General features: G+C 36.9%; 1 protein-coding gene across 1 annotated transcript; it reads left to right on the forward strand.

The window, feature by feature from the left end:
• The first annotated feature begins 791 nt into the window (after positions 1-791).
• On the forward strand, positions 792-19,730 carry DIRAS2 (DIRAS family GTPase 2). Its single transcript, XM_073344904.2, has 2 exons — positions 792-1,125; positions 15,504-19,730. The coding sequence occupies exon 2, from the start codon at positions 15,542-15,544 to the stop codon at positions 16,139-16,141; it is 600 nt and encodes a 199-aa protein (XP_073201005.1). The 5' UTR covers positions 792-1,125; positions 15,504-15,541; the 3' UTR covers positions 16,142-19,730.
• The last annotated feature ends 2,317 nt before the right edge of the window (positions 19,731-22,047 follow it).

Genomic DNA, 22,047 nt, shown 5'->3' on the forward strand with positions numbered 1-22,047 from the left:
TTTGCAATGGGTCCTGGGATTTGGCCCTGAACAAAAAACTCTTCTGAATGTTAAAATGGGCATTAGTATAGAAGAGAAAGGGAGTGACAGCCTTTAGATCAGATTTTCACAACTAATCATGAATATTTACCAGTGCAGGTATAAAATCTATTCATTCATTTTAATATGGTGACTATTCATAAAGAAAAATGAAACTATTTTACTTGTCCCCCCCAAAATACCAAAAGCAAACAAGCAAAAAACCTCACTTGCTTCAGGTGAGTGGAATTTTGCAAGGCTGAGTTAGACCATTAGACCAAAAAGTGATTTTTATTTCATTTACAATAAATTATTTTATTTCATTTTTCCAATAAATCTTTACCAGAAGGGGCCAGTTCCTCACCTGATGTAGATTAGCACAGCTCAAGTGACCTGAGTGGTGCTACACTAATTTACACCAGCTGAGGACAAGTCCAAGCATATCTTGGCGAGCTTTATAAAGCTAAAAGGAAAGTGCTTGCTCCATATTTAGCTACTTAGAGAAGGGAGATGTGTGTACATAGATGAATACATACAGCAGTCTTAAAATTACAAAATACTAAATGTTTGGAGGACCTACAATAATTAAATGTAAGACTAATTGTACAAATAACATGGCAGTTGATAAAGTGACCAGAAAATTCCAGCCCTTAAAAACATATATATGTTCCACAGTTACTCAGTAGGTGGCACTTAAAAGCTTAGATGAGCTTTGCAGTCGCCATTTAAGTACCAGCAGCAGCCGAAGCTGAAGTCAGTCCATCTCTGAGAGCAGAGAGTGTGTGTGTCTGGAGGGAGATTGCAACCAAGCCAACAAAAGCATTAACCACGGCCCAGGCACCCAGAGAGAGAGAGAGAGAGACAGAGAGAGACACACACACACTAGAGTAGGACCAGAACAGCAAGAGCACAGGTAACAGAACAAGGATCAGACAGCAGCAACCAACAAGACACAAGAGAGAAGCAGCCGGCTGAGTTACAGCTCCTTTATTTAAAAACAGATAGCTGAGGTTTCTCTCGAGAAAACCCACAACAGAAAGGCTCTACTGCTGGTACTATGACAGGCAAGAATTGAAGAGCATTTGGCAGAGTTGTGTTCCTTCTCAGGTAATCTTCTTAAATCATTTTTCTACTCAGCATTGTATAAGAAACATTAGCTATGTATTAAAAGTAGGTGAATTTTTTTTCTTAGCCAAATCCAGCACTCTTTCCTCAGGCAAAAGTCCCACTGAAGTCAATGGGAATTTTGCATGAGTGAAGATTGCAAGATTTGGTCCTAACTGCATATCTCATGCAGATGAAATGTTATGTTTATAAGTAATGGTTGGAAAGAAAGACTGGAGCTGGTGACAAGAGTACTGGCTATATGTGGAAAAATGTTTCTTAGTTTACTGGGATATCAGTAATAGCTTTGTAACAACATTTGAAAAATATTTTCATTCAAATACGATGGGCTAAATTCTGCCCTCATTTACACCAATGCAACCCATTGGTTAAAAAGATGTTGTTCTAGTTTAAATGAAGATATTTAACCGTATATGATGGAAAATGGGAGGGGGAAATGTTGAGTATGAATCAAATTAAAAAGATTTTCTCTTTTTCTAAAGCAATAGAACTAAATTTTAGACAACTCTTGAGTATTCCTCTTGCAGGCTGACTATTTTTATTTTTACTCAAAGTCTCACCTTACTCTTATTGCTGTTTTCTCTGTAAAATGTGGGCTGTTATATATGGTGAAGTACACAGTCACAATGATGTGAAAGTTGAGGACAGAGCAACAAGATTTAAGTAATATCCTTAAAAGTATTTTTTAAAATACACACATAATTATATGCACTAAATATTTATTTGCCTGTATGTACAAACTATATATATATATAATGCATGTATGCACTATATACATACACACACACACACACACAAACACACCTCTCAATATAAATGGAACTTTTATGGTTGATCTTTATCGCTACCTTTGCCAGGGTTTACAGATTCAACTGAATCAAAAGTATTTACAGATCCTACAGTTTTTAGATTTGGGTCAACTGGCCATTTCGGTGTTTCTTCACTGACTGACGGCTTTTTCTGGGGTGTAGGGAACTGCCACCCAGGGTTCCAGTTACATTTACTGTGCATTTTATTAGTCAGTCCTTGGGGACTGTTAGGTGTCTCATTGCTAAGGTTTGTAAAATGAGTGATACCACAAGATTCCGTCCTATCTCCAATTGTATGTAATCATTTCTAACCCCAGGAGAATTTCAGCTGTTCAGCTGTAAATCTATTGCCCTATAGAATCCTAAAGTCTGGGAAAACATTTGAATGATATGTCCAGCTATTTCGTTCTCAACCCTGGGAAGACAGAAGTCTTACTGTTCAGTAGATGTTTTCAACAGCAGGAGGTCTCTTCTTTGTGTCCCTATTTGTGTAGGCATGTGGCCACAAAGATTAGGAACCTTGGTATCACTTTTGACCATGCCCTCTGCATTGAAAGCCAAGAACCGAAGTGATTTTCCCCCAGTTATGCCACACTTTTGTTTATTCCAAGATGGTCTAATAGCAGAAATGCATGCCTTTGTGACCCTGAGGCTCACGGTAATAACCTCTTCAAAGACCTCTCAGCTAAGTTGCACCAACATTTGGCACTTGTTCAGTAACATGACTGCTCACCAGTTTGAGTCATAATGATTATATTACATCTGACCTGTATTCTCTTCGTTTCTATTCTTTAAAGTGGTGGATTCAAATATGAATTGGTACTGCTTGTTTTTAAAGCTTTTGTTGGTGTTGGCTGTGGCCATACATTCAAGACCTGTCTGCTCACTGAGCTTTCTGCTGAGAAATATTTGTACTCAGACACATCTGACCATTTGAAGGTCCAACCATTGTGTCCAAAGCTAGCAGATGAGCACAATTTTGTTGTGGTATGATGTGAAATGCATCCCCCCACTGAAATCTCTCTCATTTTCCTCCCAGCACCCTTTTAAAAAGCACCTCACTATTTTCTTGTTCAAATGTGATTTTTACAATGACTATTTGAGGGTCTCTATTTGCTCCCCAACAGTCTCTTTCCCTTTTTCAATAAGACTCTTCAGCATGTGTGTGTTATAATTCAAAAGGGGCATCATTTTATTATACTGTATTTGTTTGTGTTTTGCTGTGCGTCTCCATGAATGTTTTTGCAGTAGTGGCGAAACTTCTAAAATCAATGTACACATTTGTGCACTTCACCCCCAATTTGCATATGAGCACCCAAGCATTTCCACACCTTAGTTGGAACTGCACTCACATCAAAAGCTTTGATCCAATAGTTTACTGTCTTTACCGTATATTGACATGCTATTCAGTTCTCCAGATTTTTTTTCTTTTAATACTTTTCATCTTTAATCAAGCAAGCATCAGTGTTACAGACTAGATCCACAAGGAAAAACAACCACTGTGCATTTGTGAAGGCTGTTACATGATGTTACAAATATGGACCCCCCCCACCCCTCCTTTTTAAACACACATTCTAGTAAAAGGCACTTTGTCCACAGCAAAATGTCACCTTTAAAAAAAAATCAGTCTATTTGGTTATCTTCAGTTTCAGCATAGCAAGAAAAAACATTATATAGGATCATCTGAGCATTGGCCTGCTAAACCCAGGGTTGTGAGTTCAATCCTTGAGGGGGCCATTTAGGGATCTGAGGCAAAAAAAATTTGGGGATTGGTCCTGCTTTGAGCAGGGGGCTGGACTAGATGATCTCCTGAGGTCCCTTCCAACTCTGATATTCTATCTGTTTTCTGGGGTTATATCGAAGTTTCACATGGAACTAGGGACCAATTAAATTATCTTACTCTAATTGCTGGAAAAGACAGCAAATAAGAACTTCCAGGTGAGAACATGTCTTTAAATCTAAATTGAACCTCAACCTATTTTCTGTTTGAGATTATTTAAAAAAAAAATTCAAACAATAAGTCCTTTCCCAGATCTTGTACCGCACTTGAATAGGATGTAAAGAAAAAGAGAAGAGCAAAGTTTGTCAGCACCTTAAAATGAGGAAGAAGAGACTTATACTAGTGACATGAAGACTCTAATTTTCCTCTCTCACAATGAAAGTCAGCAGCAGCTTCTCTGGAGCAAATGAATTTAATGCCAGAGGAAAACTGATGTAACAGAGATCAATCTCCCAGATTTCCTAAAGGGTGGGAGTGCTGCCAAACCCTGTAGCAGTGAAATGCAGCCTACCTAATAGTTATTGCAGCTAATGGGATAGTTTCTGGTTGAGACTGGATTGGTGGCACTGAAGTGCTTGCATACTTTCATATTCCTGCTTTAAGATGGACGTGCAGTGCAGCAAGGCAACAGCATACAAAAGGCAAATCCATTTCTGGGTTGTACAAGGTGCTTCAATTTAATGTCCAGTAACTCTGACTTAAAATCAATGTCATGCACAGTTGAGATAAAAATAAAATAAAATAATATAATTGTATGTTTTTCTTCTCCAAACAAGTCTAACTAGGTTTTTATCTTATTTGAAAAAGTCGGTAATTTCAACAGTCAAATATCAGCTACAGCTGATAATTGAAATATTGAGTTTTAAAAATAAGCCCCAATGGAGAAAGATGGTCTCCTTAAAATCTGCCAAATTCCTTCAACCAAACATTGCAAACTTCAATAGAGAATAACTGGGAAAAGATTTTTTTATGTATAAGTATGTTTCATTGTATTTAATTTACTTATTTATATTTACTTATCATTTAGTCTTAATGATACTATTTTGTTCTTAATTCATGTGTCTTCTTTCTTGGTAACATTGGCTGAAACGAGAAATGAGGGAATATAATGAAACAAAGGTATATTTACCTCAAACACAGAGCAACTACTGAAAGTCTAAACTAACAAACAAGTTTGTATTTTTCTTTTATTTTTAGTAAACAGTCTTCAGTCTTCTGAAATTCAGGAGATTCCAAAAGGAAGAGATGTGGGTTTTGAAAATAAACGTTGAAATTGTTTACTTTAAAGTAAATCAAAAATATAAACTTATAAAACAAATTCAACTTTGCCTGTTCACTCCTGCAGTTTGGCAGCGAATAGATTCGTATGAACAATTAGAAACCCCTTTAGAAACCCATTATTGCTATACAACAGTATACAAATTATACCCAGATCTTATCTTAAATCTTTGTTTTACAAACAGCTTCAAAATATAGTTTAAATCACTGCATTGATTGTTTGGTATTTTGTCTAGGGGGTTTATCTTGTGAAATTGAGATATTAAGACAACGGGCCAGGTTCCAATACCTTTACTCAGGCTGAGTAATGCTTTATGCCACAGATAATATAATTGACTTTAATGGGACTATTCTGGAGTAAGGTTCTATTCAACATGAGTAAAGGTATCAGAATCTGGCCCAGTGTTCATGATAGTCATCACGATCTTCCTAGCAATAGAAAATAAAATTTGTTATGGTTTTTCATAAGAAAGGACTATAGGATTTGGCTCAATCTCTAACTGTTCTGCTTCCATTGAAGATCTGGACCAATAGCTTTTTGTCATAACAGTAAAATTAAGCTTTTCAGGACTAAAGTACTGTGCGGTTAGAATAAACAAAACATTTGTAGTTTTTCTGTTATTCCCTCTAGCGAAAAGAAAGTAGTCTGAAGTATGTATATATCTTTATATACATAGTGTATCAGTACATAGTTGCCAATTCTTGTGCTTTTTATCATGAGTTTCACAATATTTGGTGTTTATCCCACTCTAATCAATTTGTCTAAATGCATAAAGTTACACATATTCATAAGTGTTTGCAGGATCAAGGCCTAAAATCTGATCCTGCAGTCCTTACGCTGACAAAACTTCCACTGAATAAGGATTCTAGGATTTGACAGACGGGCATAGAATAAATAAATTTAACAGCATTGTATTTTATTTTGTGAGGGCCAAATCCTGCTCACTTACCTCAATTTCAGTTTAATTGGAACTACTCCTGAGAAAAAGGCAAGCAGGATTTGACCCTAAGTATTTAATGGACTAAAGTGCTGATTCATTATGGTACTTAAATATGTGTGTAACTTTAAGAATAGGAGTAGTTCCATTAAATCAATAGGACTTCTCATGTGCTTAAAGTTAAGTCTGATTTTAACTACCTTGCTAAATTAGAGCCAAAACTATTAAAGATTTTTTTTTAAATTTACCAGCATCAGAAACTAAAAATTAACATGGGGTTTGTTAAACAGATATTGGACTGGTACTCATTATACTGGATAATAGTTTGCCTTTTGGTTTTGTCATTTTATGAAATCCGTTCATATTTACATATGCATTTCTCTAGTGCTCAGTCCTCCAATGCATGATGCACTCTGGTCACAATCTAACAAAGCACTTAAACATGTCCTTATCTTTAAGTCTCATGTTCATAATATGGGTATCATCTTTGACTTGGACGTTTCTCTTGGTCCTTACATCCAGACTATGTCTAAATCTTAACAATTCTTTCAGCATAAGATCTGTAAGATATGGCCTTTTGTATCCATGTACACAGCTTAAACTCTTGTCCAGGCTATAATCATGTCTCAGTTACTGATACATGTTTCTCTCTGGCCTTGACAAACATAATCTTGCCCCACTCACATTCATCCAGAATGTTGGAGCAAAAATCATTTCCCTACCCCGTTGCTTTGACCATGTCACACCTCTCTTTGAATCCCTCCATTAGCTCTCCTTTTTCCATCACATTAACCAAAAGCTGCTTGTCTTCACTTTCAAGACCCTGCGTGGCCTCACCCCACCCTACCTATCATCTCTGATTCACCATCAAGATGTTGACTCCCACCTCTGGTCAGCCCACAGGACCAGCCTCTATTGCCCACTTTCAAACAATCACCTTCATACTTTCTCTCATGCTTCCCCTCATGCTTAAGAGGCGCTCCCCATAAACATCCATAAAGCTACCTCATTATCCTCCCTCAAAACTCTCCTCTGCCTTAATACCTGTAAAAAATTGACAACAAATAGGCTGCTGGTATGCCGAGACCACAGCCTATCATGCTGACCATCGTCATCTTTGTTTCTTGTATTTCCATCTTTCTCCATCTGTTGTCTCTTGTCTTACACTTAGATTGTAAGCTCTTTGGGGAAGGGACTTTCTTTTCATTCTGCAGTTTTACAGTTCCTAGCACAGTGAGGTCCTGGTCCATGACTACGGCTCCTAGATACTATGGTAATACAAATAACATTGTCCTGGGTTAAAAACTAGTCAAGATTTTATTATTAATATGATATCAATATAGAATACTTTTTTCACTTTACTGAGGGAAATGTCTTCCTAGAAAATGTCTTCTGTACAATATTTCATAGGTGTTCAAACAGTTTTAAAGGACACTCATTTGGAATATTATTTGAACCTCTTTTAACCATACAGGTGCAAACTTTGTTTCTACACAATTAAACTAACCTCAGGAGAAATGGCATGCATTGGAACTGATTGTTCTATGGATATTTTATCTTTGAAAAAACATAGAAATTAATGACTGCTCATTGAAAATATGCCAGTTACTTTGCAAAATCAGAGCATAGCTTCTGTAATCAATGAATGATATAGCTGCTGGGTTCTGCCTCCTTTAAATGCTCATTTGTCTTTGAGACAGAAGTGTAGGGCTCTTGTTCTTAAAAAAAAACTTTCAATATTAAAGTCACTGTTTTATTTGCATATTTTGGGACAGATTCTCCATTGCAGTATAACCACTGTATTTTGCATTGTGGATGAAATCTGCTATGAAGCCAGTGTATCCAGCCTGAAAAGATCATCCCAGTTCAAGAGAGATGCTCTGGTGGCTTGGACAGGCTTTATGCTCTCCCCTTCGTTGCTGGTATCAGAGAAAGGAAGATGGGTGGTAGCTGAACAAGAGTGTGTGTGGCCACTCCAATTCATAGGTTTTATTTAAAGCGATTATGCTCATCTAGTCCAATCTCCTGCAAAATACACACATTCCTACCTGTGGTTTTGACCCCATAGTGCTGTTATCAACCCTTTGGCTGCTCTAACTTAATACAGGGGGACCAATCCCGCATAAATCAGTGAAGTTCACAAGTGAGCTTTTAGCAACTTTTGTACCCCCTTCCAGTCAATTTGCATTGTGTACAGTTCGGAACATAGGTAACCCTTCTGAGTAGTTTGAGTTTGTGCATCTTACAAAATACGTGGAGTAGAAGACATCCTTATTCTCAAAAAACAAGCAAAAATTATTGAAGAGCGCATCCCAGACAGAAGATGGAGTGTGAGGGCCCAGAGCCTTATTTTGATTTCCCTGTACAGAAACTAATGCTGTCCACTGTGAAACCACATTATTCTACTACCTCCTGACTGGATTCACATGCAAGCCAATTAGTCAGTATTGCCTCTCCCATTTACCGCAATTTGATTGTGACTACCTTTCATCATGAACCCTGGCCAACGCTAATCCCGCTTTTGCTCATGGTCCCTGAACAAAGCTCTTGAAGTCTACAAGCCTCCACTGAATCACTGATCCAGTTAGTAACTCCCTTCCTCATCCCACACACAGTAACTTTTCCAGTGATTACTTCAAAGCAATTCTAAACCCAAATAAATAATCATCTTTCCAGTGTCCAATAATAGAACATCATTCGGTCAACATGACCCAGCATATTCAGAAATAATCACATAATTTCTAATCGCTGCACCCAATGACCTAGACAAAAATCACTGATTTCCTTTTTAATTATATTTTTTTCACTGTCAAGAGCTTTTTTGCTACATGCATGCCTTATATCCAGTATTCAGAAACAATGTTCAATCGGACTAAGTTATAGCTCTGATTTCACAAAGTACTTGTAAACACATACTCACCTCCATCTCTGTGCAGCAAAGCACTTTTGCAACTGCTTAAATGCTTTGCTGAACGGGGACCTAAATCACTTGAACAGACTCCCTTTATTTCTATAACCCAATACATTGTGGGCACCAACCATCTGACCATTACCCCCTCTCCATTATACACCAACAAGCATATCAAAGGCTATTAAATTCTGGGACACACAAAGAAGATTTGGTATTAATTGATCATACAACATGCGCATTATTCTTATAGAGAATTCTACATTATTATCTGGCTTTAATTTAGTTGAACGCTAGCACTGGGCGTGATTCCTAGCTCATTGAAAAATACATAGGAGTGCCTGCATAAGCAAATGTGCTTGGGAGATCTTTTATCACTTGTTCTAATAAAAATTAACAAATATTGGCCAATGGCAAAACTCTAAAGCCAAATGCATTTTTTAAAGATACTAATCCTCCCATTCCCAGGTTGCCTAACCACATGCTCTTTTCACCCAAACTTCAGCACTGCTGCGGTGGTTGTCCCAATCATGCATTAATATATCTCAAAAGAATGTAATTACTCAAGCTGGAATTGGTGAGAATACAGGGGTTGACAACTGTACTTATGAAAAGTACCAGGGGATCTTTAATGACCAGGGTCTTTGTTTTACATCTCATCTGAAAGACGACATCTCCAAAAATTGTGTCCCTCTCACCACATTGTCATTCTCTACTGACTCAAAGGACACCTAACAAGTCACCCGCTCCCTTTCCTGCTTCATCTAGGTGTTCCTTAGAGGTTTTCAATCCTCTTGCTGATCCTGCTTACTAGCTTGTGAGATCTGACAGCATAAGGTAGAATGGCTGTGGGCAAAGGGAATGCACAGCAACACCGTTAAGAGGTTCCTGGAATATACTTCATTCTAAATTCTATATTGCATAGCAGGCATTAAGAAAACCCAAAGAGATCACAGGTCAATTGGCTTAATGACTTTTTGCACCACTTAAATGATCTGACCAAAGCACAATCGTACCACAGCTTTGAAGTCCCTCTTCACATCACGACATGAAGGATTTTGTTACATTTAATGTCAGACACCAGGAGATTCCCCTCCTTTACTACAGAGAAGGTTAGCTCCAAAACAGTTGAAATACATACGAAACCTACACTTTGCAAAGGTATATTAATAATAAATAAAAAACCTTTTTAAAAACCTTAACGTCCATTGTCCAATAGCTTCCTGGAGAGCATGGAGTTGCCATCGTGCAGAAAAACTTTAAAACATGGTAGTTATCAATATATGGATTAACTAAAAACAAGGCAATTTGCTATAGTAGCTTATCAAAGCAGAGGCTGAATATGACAAAACACTCAGACAACAATTTTGTTTTCTGTCTTTTCAGACAAACTGAATGCATGAGATAATTTTAATTACTTTCATTAGGTCTTGCACTCTATACACCATGTCTCAACCTATGTGACTTGCCTAGTAGCTTTGTATTATACTTAAATGCTCTGAAGAAAGACAGAAGTTATTTTGAGTTAATATTTTCTCCTGGGTGAGTTTCTGCTCTAACCTACAACTACATTGCAATTAGCACTGTGAAAATATTCGTTCTGCTGATAAAAATGGCATGAACAATCCCTCTGTCAGACCCTCAGCTGGTGTGACTTGGCAGTGGAGCTGTGATTTGACTTCAGTGGTGCTATGACGATTTACACCCACTGAGGATCAGGCCCGTATATTTACAAAGTATTTTTTTTATTCACCACTAGAATTAAAGATGCTTTTGACAGGCACAGAATCTTTGGGTTGCAAGAAAAAAAAACTTTTAGCTGTTACATTTTCCCTTTAAAAGTATCATGTTTCCACCTGGGGCAAAAATTTTTTTAAAAATTCACTATTTTGCCATGAAAACAGGAACAAAACATATCATTTTTGTCATGAAAATTTTTGTTCACTAATAAATATGATGAAATTTTGCCTATTATTTAACAACCAAATGGTCATGAAAACCTCTGCTTATGACTGCTCACAAGTAAGGTCCACTTTAAAATAATTTTGGCCATTTGCTCTATCTTTTCTTTACCTGTCTGCCTTAACCGGTCAGCTAGACTTTTTTCTAATGAATTTTAATGCAGCAAAAAGACACTATCCAGATATGGTTATATTAAATAAATGTACAGGCGCAATGAAGCAGATAATTACATGCACAAATATGTAGATCTATTTTGTCTAGTACAAAAAAGGCCATACTCTTCAGATCCACCCATATGTTAGTGCTCCAAGGTAGGTGTTTAGTTTTGTTTAGATTCTTAGGCACTAAAAGGGAGTCAATAGTACCTTTGCCTTCATTGATTATGGGATGACTCATGTGAGTGCAGACTGCAGAACTGGAGAAGACAATAGGAATTCCATTTGCAGAGTGCTTTCAGAATCTGGTTACTTATTTACATCTACTGAAGTGCCACCTTCTGAAAATATTCAGGTGCTGGAAAGCGGAAGTGCCTGCCCGATTAGTGACGTATGTGCTTGTTTCAGGCATGCAACTCAATATGACAGGTGTATATCCAGCATGGGCTTTGCTCTCTCTCTCAGCTACCTGCATTTGTATCTCAGCAAGTGCATCTACATGTCTGACTAGTGTGTTATTTACACTTTATTTCATGGCCAAGAACAATCCTTGTAATCATCTTGTACTTTCTGGGCTGCCTATTCCTCAAACATGCAACCACTCCATGGTTGTCCTACCACTGAGGCAAAATTTCCATGTCTTCTCTAGTCTCCATCTAGATCAGAAAGACTATGAAAGCATAGTTATTCACTAAGCATACCTTTTATATAATTCCATCTCTAAAATTCTGTTTGGAAACTGATGAATAGGGCTAAACTCATTATGACAGAGGTAAGTGAATTAATCACTGCACTGAAAGTTTATGGTTGCCTAGGACCCAGTGATCATCACCTGATTACATTCAATATGGGCAAACAGAGGACATTTCCAACCAGTAACACACACACACACACACACGTGCATTTATATATATATATTGTATACACACACACAAAGCTCCAAAGGGGCTAATTTCCCAAAGCTGACAAAAAAGATGACGAAAACTGACTAGGAGGAAAATATGAATGAAAATTGAAAACATGAGTTCTAGATGGCCCAAAATGCACAATTCCACAATCAAGAAAGAAGACAACATTGACTGAAAGCCCATCCTGGTTCAGTGGCAATGTGAAGGCAGTAATTAGAAATAAAAAAAGCAATATATAACAAAGAGAAAAAAGGGAAATGAATAGCAATCAATGTAAGTGAGAAGTTATAAAGTATAGATAATTGATAAAATAGGATGAAGACATAGAATCATAGGACTGGAAGGGATTTGGAGAGCTCATCTAGTCTAGTATCCTGCACTCAAAGCAGGACTAAGTATTATCTAGACCATTCCTGACAAGTGTTTGTCCAACCTGCTCTTAAAAATCTCCAATGATGAAGATTCCACAACCTCCCTAGGCAATTTATTCCAGTGCTTAACCACTCTGACAGTTAGGAAGTTTTTCCTAATGTCCAACCTAAACCTTCCTTGCTGAAATTGAAGCCCATTGCTTCTTGTCCTATCCTCAGTGGTTAAGAAGAATAATTTTTCTCCCTCCTTCTTGTAACAACCTTTTATGTATTTGAAAGCTGTTATCATGTCCCCTCTCAGTCTTCTCTTTTCCAGACTAAACAAACCCAATTTTTTTAATCAGGGAAAAATCCATGGCTAACAGGAGTAAGAACATAAGGAGATTTTTAAAGTATATTAGGAACACAAGAAATCTTAGAAATAGTATAGGTCCATTACTAAATGGAGATTGAGATCCAGAGACAGAAGAAGTGTTCAATAAATATTTCTGTTCTGTATTTGGAAAGCAGGAGGATAATGTGGTTGGATCACATTTGTACTTTCCAGTCTATTAGTAACCAAGGAAGATGTTAAACAACAATATCTACTAGGGATAAACATTTTAAAAATCAGCAGACCCAGATAATTTGCTCCCCAGAGTCCTAAAAGAACTGGCTAAGGAGGTCCCTGGCCCACTGATGTATTTTATTAAAAATTAACATGGGGAAATTCCAGAGGACTGGAAGAGTGCTGTCATTCTGCCACTATTAAAAAAAAATAGGCTTGAATACCTATAAGCTTGTTAGTCTAACATTAGTAAAAAAGCTGATTTGGGATTTTGACTAATAAAGAATTAAAGGAGAGGAATATAATTAATGCCAGTCAACCTGGTTTTATAAAAATAGGTCTTTTTAAACAAACCTGGTTTCATTCTTTGAGATTACAAATTTGATTGATAAAGGTAACTGTAGATGTAATAAACATACTTTTTAAAATACATTCGACTTAGGACCATGCAACATTCTGATTTTAAAATTCAAATGATAAAATATCAATAAAGCACATGTTAAATGGATTAAGAACTGGATAGCTGACAGATATCAAAAAAATAGTTGCCAATGGAGAATCCTCATCAAATGGAAGTGGAGGTTCTAGTGTTCCAGAGGGACTGTAATAGGCTCAGTGATCTAGGAACGAAGAATGCAGGCCAGACCTACAAAATGGGGGACTGTATCTGGGAAAGCCGTGACTCTGAAAAAGAGTTATAGGTCATAGTGGGCAAACAATTCAACATGAGCTCCCAGTGCAGTGCTGTGGCAAACAGGGCTAATGCAATCTTTGGATGTATAGACAGGGGAGTAGTGAGTAGGAATAGGGAGGCGATTTTACTTCTGTGTGTGAAATTGGTGAGATCAATACTAGAATACTGGGGATACCAAAACAGCATATATTTTTTAAAATGATGTTGAAAAATTGGAGAGGGTGAAAAAAACTCTCCAACATGATTTGAGAGCTGGAGAAAGTACCTGACAGTGAGAGGCTTAAGAAGCTCCATCTGTTTAGTTTATCAAATAGGGTGACCCGATGTCCCAATTTTATAGGGACAATTCTGATTTTTGGGTCTTTTTCTTATATAGGCTTCTATTACCCCCCACGATTTTTCACATTTGCTGTCCGGTCACCCTATTATCAAAGAGAAGACCAAGAGGTGACTTAACTACAGTGTGTAAGTACTTTCCTGGGAGAAAATACCAAGTAACAAAGAGCTCTTCAATTTTTTGATCAAAGGGATAACAAAAACAAATGATGGAAACTGAAGCCAAACATTCAAATTGGAAATAAGGAGTAACTTCTCCATCTCTTGATGTCTTAGAGACATGCCTTTCTGGATGATATGCTTTAGTCAAACAAGTTATTGGGCTCCACACAGAGGTAACTGGGTGAAATTTAATGGCCTGTGATACACAGAATGTCAGACTACATGATCTAAGGATCCCTTTCTGGCCTTAAACTCAATTAAACTATGAACTATCCTTCGTTTATTCTCTGCTTCCCCTTTTAAGGTCCAATTTGCCTGCCCTTATGCCTGCATAAGTCTCACTGAAATTCAGAGAAGTTTTGTATCATTCAGGGCCTGACAAACACCCACTGAAGTGAATGGGAATTTTTCCATTTTTTATAAATGGGTACTGTGTCAGTCCCAAAGTCAGCAGGATTAGCCCTTAGATAAAACCATGGTTATAGCCAAAGTTTCTCTAATTCTGGAACTACCATAGTTAACAGAACCTTGGATACTTTTTTACACATGGAATACATTATTGTTATTATGACCAGATTTATAGTTAGTTGCTTAGGGAGAGATTTTTGGTGACAGGTAATCTTGCTGAACCTACTGAACTTCAAGGTTGACAGAGAACTCACTACCAAGTATGCCATGCAGTATCATTCCTTTAATAGAGTTGACAGTATGATTCTTTTCAAAGTCTTATGAAGATGCAGATATCTCTTTTCTTGTAAATATAGACCAATATTAGCATGCAAAAATTATAATGTGCAATAAATAAAATCAGAATCAAAAGCTATAGTTTCCCTCTTGAATTATAAATGAGCATGCTCATTTAGGAAATAAAACAATATTTTTGAGGTAAAGCCAAAGTGGTGAAAACCCCCAAAGGCAGACTATGAAACACTTAGTGCTACCAATGAAATATTAGCACTTATCCGTTAGTTTTAAGTTTTGCTTCTGAAAGGTATGAATTGTACAACACTGGAGACAAATTCTCTATTCACAGAAGAGGTGTAGCATGGGCAGAAGGATAAGTTCACACACACTGGTCTCCCCATCAATATGCCTCAACAATGACCTGTAGTAAGTCTTCTATGGGTGAGAGTGTAACTCCATCTCCATAGCACATTCAGTCTCTTGGTAGACAGACTGTCAATAAGGATGTTAAATGGATGGGTATGTTTTGGGCTATGTACCTTTGCCCACTAGTAACTGGACTTAGTTACACATTCAATTTACAAAGGCCACCAGATAAGCACAAAATAGCAGCAATTTTCATCCATTATCAACCTGCACTGGGTTGGAATCCAGAAACAGTGCTGAGATGAATTGCTCTATAGCCCTTGATCAGTCCTTTTGAGTCATTATGTATTATTAATGTGCCATTACTTCAGTCATTTTCTCAAGTCTTTTTTACCATATAAGTTATAAAGCATTTTCCCCATGGAAAGCTGAATTAATATTTTGTTGCATTTTCCTTTATAGGTTTCCCCCCTAGTTGAGCATCAGATACAGTGAAAAGCATGCCTGAGCAAAGCAATGATTACAGGGTGGTGGTGTTTGGAGCTGGAGGAGTTGGCAAAAGTTCCTTGGTCTTGAGGTTCGTCAAAGGCACTTTCAAAGAGAGCTACATTCCCACCATTGAAGACACCTACAGGCAGGTGATCAGCTGTGATAAGAGCATATGCACTTTGCAGATTACCGACACTACTGGGAGCCATCAGTTTCCAGCCATGCAACGTCTGTCTATTTCCAAAGGACATGCTTTCATATTGGTTTTTTCAATCACCAGCCGACAGTCCTTGGAGGAACTCAAACCCATCTATGAACAAATATGTCAGATTAAAGGGGATGTGGAAAGCATTCCAATTATGTTAGTGGGGAATAAAAGTGATGAAAACCAAAACCGAGAGGTGGAGAGCAGTGACGGAGAAGCCATGGCCAAGAAGTGGAAGTGTGCCTTTATGGAGACTTCTGCCAAGTTGAACCACAATGTGAAAGAGCTGTTCCAAGAGCTGCTAAACCTAGAGAAACGCAGGACTGTGAGTTTACAAATTGATGGTAAAAAAAGCAAACAGCAGAAAAGGAAAGAGAAGCTGAAAGGCAAATGTGTGCTCATGTGAAAATTGCATAGTTATAAAGCAACCATGTAGTCTCATTCTTTCTGACAGAACCCAACATGAAACCTATAGACAATGAGGAACCATGTAAAATCCTATTTATTAGTAGCTGTTATGAAAGAAATACACTAGATTTTTTTAAAAGAGGAGTTTATTTGCTATGAAAAAAAACTCCCAGCAACTCAAATTATAGTTAGAAAATAAAATCAAGAATGAAAAAAGTAGGAAAGGATTTCTAATTTTAAAGCAAATAGAAGAAAATTTAATTCCTTATTAACAATATACTGCACTATGGAAGGACTGGAAGTCAATTACTTATGTTTATTATGCTGTTTGCATATAACTGTAAAGGAAGGTGATATATCTACATAATGCAGATTTAGAAGAGAAGGAAATGCCAATGAAGAAATCTAGAATGTATAAATGCATGTAGGATTAATTTATCATAGCCTTCAAGAATGCTGGAGATAACACAAATATTTTTCTGTACAAGTCTTGGTGCTGACTGTTCATGGTTGAAGGGTGTGGGGAAGAAAATAACCCTGGAGCTACCAATTTATAAACTATTGTACATTTGAGGGAAGTAAAGGGGTTATGCAGCGAAATGTGATATTGATTCTCCACTTACCATATTATGTCCCTCCTTAGTATTATGCTGATGAGCAGTGTTTGAACTGAATGATGGGGAGGGGGGAAAATCTCCTTGGGTCAGCGGGAGATCATCCCCTGCTCTCTGGACCCAGCTAAACCATCATTTCCAGGGATGGCCTGAACTTCTGGCCCAAGATATTTCCGAAGAGCAAATATTTGCCTTTGGAGCATGTCAGTTTATATCATATGGTGTGCAGATGGGGGAAAATTTTCCCCCAGGAGGACATACTCTGGACTCCCTCTACAAAGGCCTCTGTGGAAATTATTCAGTTCAAACATTTCTGATAAGAGCACAATATGATTGGTTAATGAACAGATTGTCTATAGAATTGCAGGCAGGTGTGTGTGTGAGAGAGAGAGAGAGAATGATTTTGCTCATATTGCCAGATTTGCCAAATCAAACTTCTGTATAATTACTGCATCTGAATTAGGATTTTGCCTGCATCTCATGATAAACATACACTAAACTATTAGATTTATTGTCTTTAAATTGGCAAATGGGAGTTATATTTATTATTTAAATTTGTGGTCTGAACAACTGAGACTATTCAGGGAACCATAGCTGGCTGTCTTTACTTAGAGAAAACTTTTATTGGCCCCATCTCTAGTGGCATTAATAGAAGACTTACCTAAGTAAAGACTACAGGATTTGGCACATTAACAGTTCAGTCAAAAAGTGAGTTACAATGCAATACTAGGTTCACAATAGAAAAAACAGGTTAAGACTTTTTTTTAAGGAAAACTGCTTTTTTGCAGTCCGAGATGGAGAATAAGTATATTTAATGTGAGTTATTCTGAAATCTCTCCAAAGTTTGGTTTTTTTTTTAAAAAATACACAACATGAATGGTTTGCTCTATATTCTACAACTAACAGCAAAGTGAAGACCATCAAAGATGAAAAAGCACATTAATTTTTTTAACAGCTATGAAATTGTATATTCTACAGTTTGCACCTTTCTGCTTTAAAACAAAAGGTATTTTTCGCAAACGTGCATGTCAAAAGCATATTATTGGAAAATGCAGTCAGATACAAGGAAAATTTGCATGCATGTTACATTATAAATGTCTTATAAGAGCAGTTTAAATGCAGTATTCACTTTAGAAATAATTACCTTGTTCTTAAAGTGATTTCTTGTTTACCTTCCAACTTCCAAACAGAAATGCAACCAGTTAGTTACTGGATAGCACGGTAGAAAAGGATTGTAGCAGGCCAGCTGCCAGCACTGCTGTTCTCAAAAGAGAGAAGAACTTAACTGTCATAATTCTCTCTGGGCAAAATCCTGGCTCCACTGAAGTCAATGGCAAAATTCTCACCGACTTTAGTGGGGCCAGGATTTCACCCTCTGACCTAATTACAGTAGATCTAGAGAATTGTAACTCTGCCGCTAATTCCCAGCTGCAAGAGCTACTGAGCCAGTTTTTCCTTTTAATCCTTAAAATAATCACATACGACTGAATAAGGAAAAGAAATGAGAAAATTGAAGTGAGTATAACAAACAGGCTTAAACTCTTCCTTCACTTTTTGATATTCACATTAAAATGAAATTCAGGATTTCTCTAGTCAATTGACCGTCTAAAACAATTCTTAAATGTATGAAGGATTCTGGAATTGTTTTATAATGCTGAGTGATTTTCTCTCAGACAGGCTATTGAAAAAACAAACAGTATTGGAAGAACAGTGATGTGACACATTTATCAGTGGTATATTTAGTGGGAATTACATAGATGTTTCCTCTGTTTGTAAGCTAATGGTTAAAGTGGTTAAAGATCCTCATCTTCCTACTTTTGGACTCCATTAACAAAATGGAAAATAAAAGAATGACTATGTTTAAGAAATATTGTTGCAGCCAGCAACGAATTAAAAAAATGAGCCATAGACAGAGCTCAACTGTATGGCAACTGAACTCCAATTGATGCTACTAGTCATTGTGAATATGTGTCAAAGGCACGATTGTGTTTGACTTGTGTCTGAGAACTTTTTTTGGTATGCTACATTTATATGATAGCTGTATAGAAACAAACTAAAAAGTCACCTTAAAGACAAAGAGCCTTATTACAATATTACTTACTTGCTTTTACTTTGATGAAGTTATTCATGATTTACACTTGTAAATGAGATCTCAATCAGGCTCAAAGAGCATGACTTTATCAATATTATTGGACCAAATACCATCCTGGACTTCAGTGGCGGACAGAGATTAGCAGTTCTGCAGTGAGAGTAGAAATAAAACAAGTAAAACCTGTTTCTGTTAGGGTTAAGGACCATTTCCTTTGACTCCCAGTGGATTCCTCTCCAACAATATAATAAGCCATGATTTATTTCATGCACTTGCATGTATTAAAGCAAGGTCAGTATAGAAGCAATATTATTCATGGACCACTGACTCTAATGTATTTTATACCCTTGCATTGCCATTGCAGTTTATAATACTAAAATGTTCATATCTGTGAGCTGGTCAAAAATATTTGTTTTGCTATTACTGATACAGATGTTCTTTTTCTTTATAGAACAACTAACAAAAAAAAACAAGAAATAAAGAGAAAATACAGTTTTGTTATATTTTGTGTTTTCCTTTGAAATGTGATTCCAATATACATAAGTTCTCTGAAAATGTACATGAACAACATTGCATACTGAATGCAGTATTGTAGCTGTGCTGGTCCCAGGATATGAGAGAGACAAGGTGGGTGAGGTAATATCTTTGACTGGACCAGTTTCTGTTGGTGAGAGAGACAAGCTTTCAAGCTTATACAGAGCTCTTCTTCAGGTCTGGGACGTATAACCCAGCTATATACAAGGTGGAACAGATTATTTAGCATAAGTAGTAAACATACATTTCAAGGGACCATTCAAGGTGAAATGGCCTCTTAACACCTCTCCAGTCTTAGGTGGGAAAGAAAAAAAGCTGTGGGAGTGGGGGGGGGGGGCTAAGTGGGTTATAGATTGTTGTAATAAGCCATGAAGTCAGTGTCTCATACTTATTTCATGATTTTTGGTATCTAGCAAACTTACGAATTTATGAATTCCCAGGCTCATCTTTTGAAGGAGTTGTGCAGGTTTCATTTGAGGATGAGGACTAAGAAGTCAGATATACAGTGATCGCTTTGTGAAAAATGTTCGCTCACAGTTGCTATGGTGTTTTTGTCTTATTTTTCTGTGTGAGTTAATTCTACAGCATAGTGATTGTCTTAGTGCACTGGATTAGGTACAGCGCATATTGTGATAAGCTTGTGTAGGACCCATGGATCTTGAAAGGTGTGTTGTGGAGAGTGTTGATCATCATAACAGTGGAGAGAGGTCTATAGGTTTTGCATATGTTCTGTCACGATCTGGTGCTGCTTTGAGTTGGTGTGTCCTGGTCTTTGGGGAGTTTGCTTCTGATGATGAGCTTGGAGAGTTTGCAGGGTTGTTTGAAGGCCAGAAGAGTGTGTTCAGGAAAGATTTCTTTCAGGATGTGATCCCTATAGATTAAGGGATGTAACCGTCTGATGATACTCCATATGACCCATTTAACCCTCTGCCCTATGACTGGAGAGGTATTAATGGGCCATTTCACCTTGAATGGTCCCTTTTAAATGTGTGTTGTTTACTTATGCTAAACAATCTGTTCCATCTTGTATTTAGCTGTGACACTCTGAGTACCTTTCCCAGACCTGAAGAAGAGTTCTGTGTAATCTCAAACTTGTCTCTCACTCTAACAGAAGCTGGTCCAATAAGAGATATTATCTCACCCACCCTGAGAATATTGAAGACCTGTAAGATCTACAGTGAATTTCAGCACCATGCAAACATGATATGGACAAGTCAACTATTCACAAAGCATGAATTTTATATATGTATGTGAGATATTAAGCTATATAGTTATCATCCAAATGTATTTACTGCCATTTCATTATCTAATATATTTTATTCAAAACTACCAATATAAAGTCATTTGAACCTACAAGTTTCTATGTTTCCAGTGATGTTCTGAATATTAAACCAGACAAAATAAAGTTTTAAATTACAAATACATGCTTGGAAAATAGCCTTCTTTATTAACTGTAATAGATTTGGTTCATTTGTAGTTTGAATGAATTTTTCTTGAGACTGGGCAGTGGTGAAATTCCCTAAGGCAAAATTCATTTATACAAATATTTGGCAATTTCCCCACATCTGTAGCTGTATAAATCAGACTCCTGGAAAATGTCTGACTAAGAGGAATTATTTTATGTGCATTATGTGCCAATGACCATGTGACTGCTGTCTTACCTCCCTCCCTGATCTCTTCCCTAACATCCCCTGCCTCTCTGGTATTTGCCCCAAAGTTTTCCCTCTTACAATGACAGTAAGACAAGCAGATCTATAATTTCTAAGCAATTTACTTCCTCCATATACTCCAACCAGGTTGTGTGGACTTCAATGAGCCACTTTCCAGGTCATCTAAAAGCAGAGCAATTCTGTAAACTTCTTTACATTCAATCATCTCAAAAGGCTCTCCTGCATAATATCAGTCATGTGTCCAGTGATTGTGTAAAATTTTGAGACATAAAATATGGATGTTACTATTACTCCTCCCCTCCTACGTAATGGTGCTCCCCATCTGTGCCAAGAAATGTGGCATGGCAAAGAAAATATAACCACATCACTTTTTAGTGGCATGAATTGCAGTACAGTGCATTTGCAGCATTTTCTTATTTTATTAGAGTAATATGCTTGCTTTGAAGTCTAACACTTAAGTTACCTCATGAGAGATATTTATTATTTACATGAGCAAATGTTGTTTCTAAACAGGTGTTCATTAGTACACAAAAGAATTAAAGTATAGGTGTCAATTTTAAAACAGTAAACATAAATGCACAGTTGTTGTGTTGTTCAACGGCTGAGTTTTGAAGCAAAAATAACACCACTGTGCATTAATTTTGAAAGGAAACTAAGATTATTTTATCCTTAGGAAAGGATCATCCCTAAAATTCTTACTTATTAACATTTGCTTCTGATACGCACAATGTTGTAGTCTTGTTCCACAGTGTTTCCATGCACAATCATAGTTCATATACTACCAATCTCTCCTTTCTATCACCATTTATCACTCTAATTTCCTGTCAAGTCATATACTCCTTGTGTGCATAAACACTGCCCCAGGATGGATAAAATCCAATTTTAAAAAAATCAATTTTAAAATTTCAATTAAATACAAGTTCATTTAAAAATATCTATTTAAAATTAAATTTGAAATTTTCAACTTAAGGGCTAAATGTATGAAAATCGTCTACAT

This window comes from Lepidochelys kempii, chromosome 5 (assembly GCF_965140285.1).
Source record: "Lepidochelys kempii isolate rLepKem1 chromosome 5, rLepKem1.hap1, whole genome shotgun sequence".
Lineage (NCBI taxonomy): Eukaryota > Metazoa > Chordata > Testudines > Cheloniidae > Lepidochelys > Lepidochelys kempii.

What these genes read in the sequence shown, in the direction of transcription:
- DIRAS2 (XM_073344904.2), top strand. Translation starts at nt 15,542, where the DNA reads ATGCCTGAGCAAAGCAATGATTACAGGGTGGTGGTGTTTGGAGCTGGA.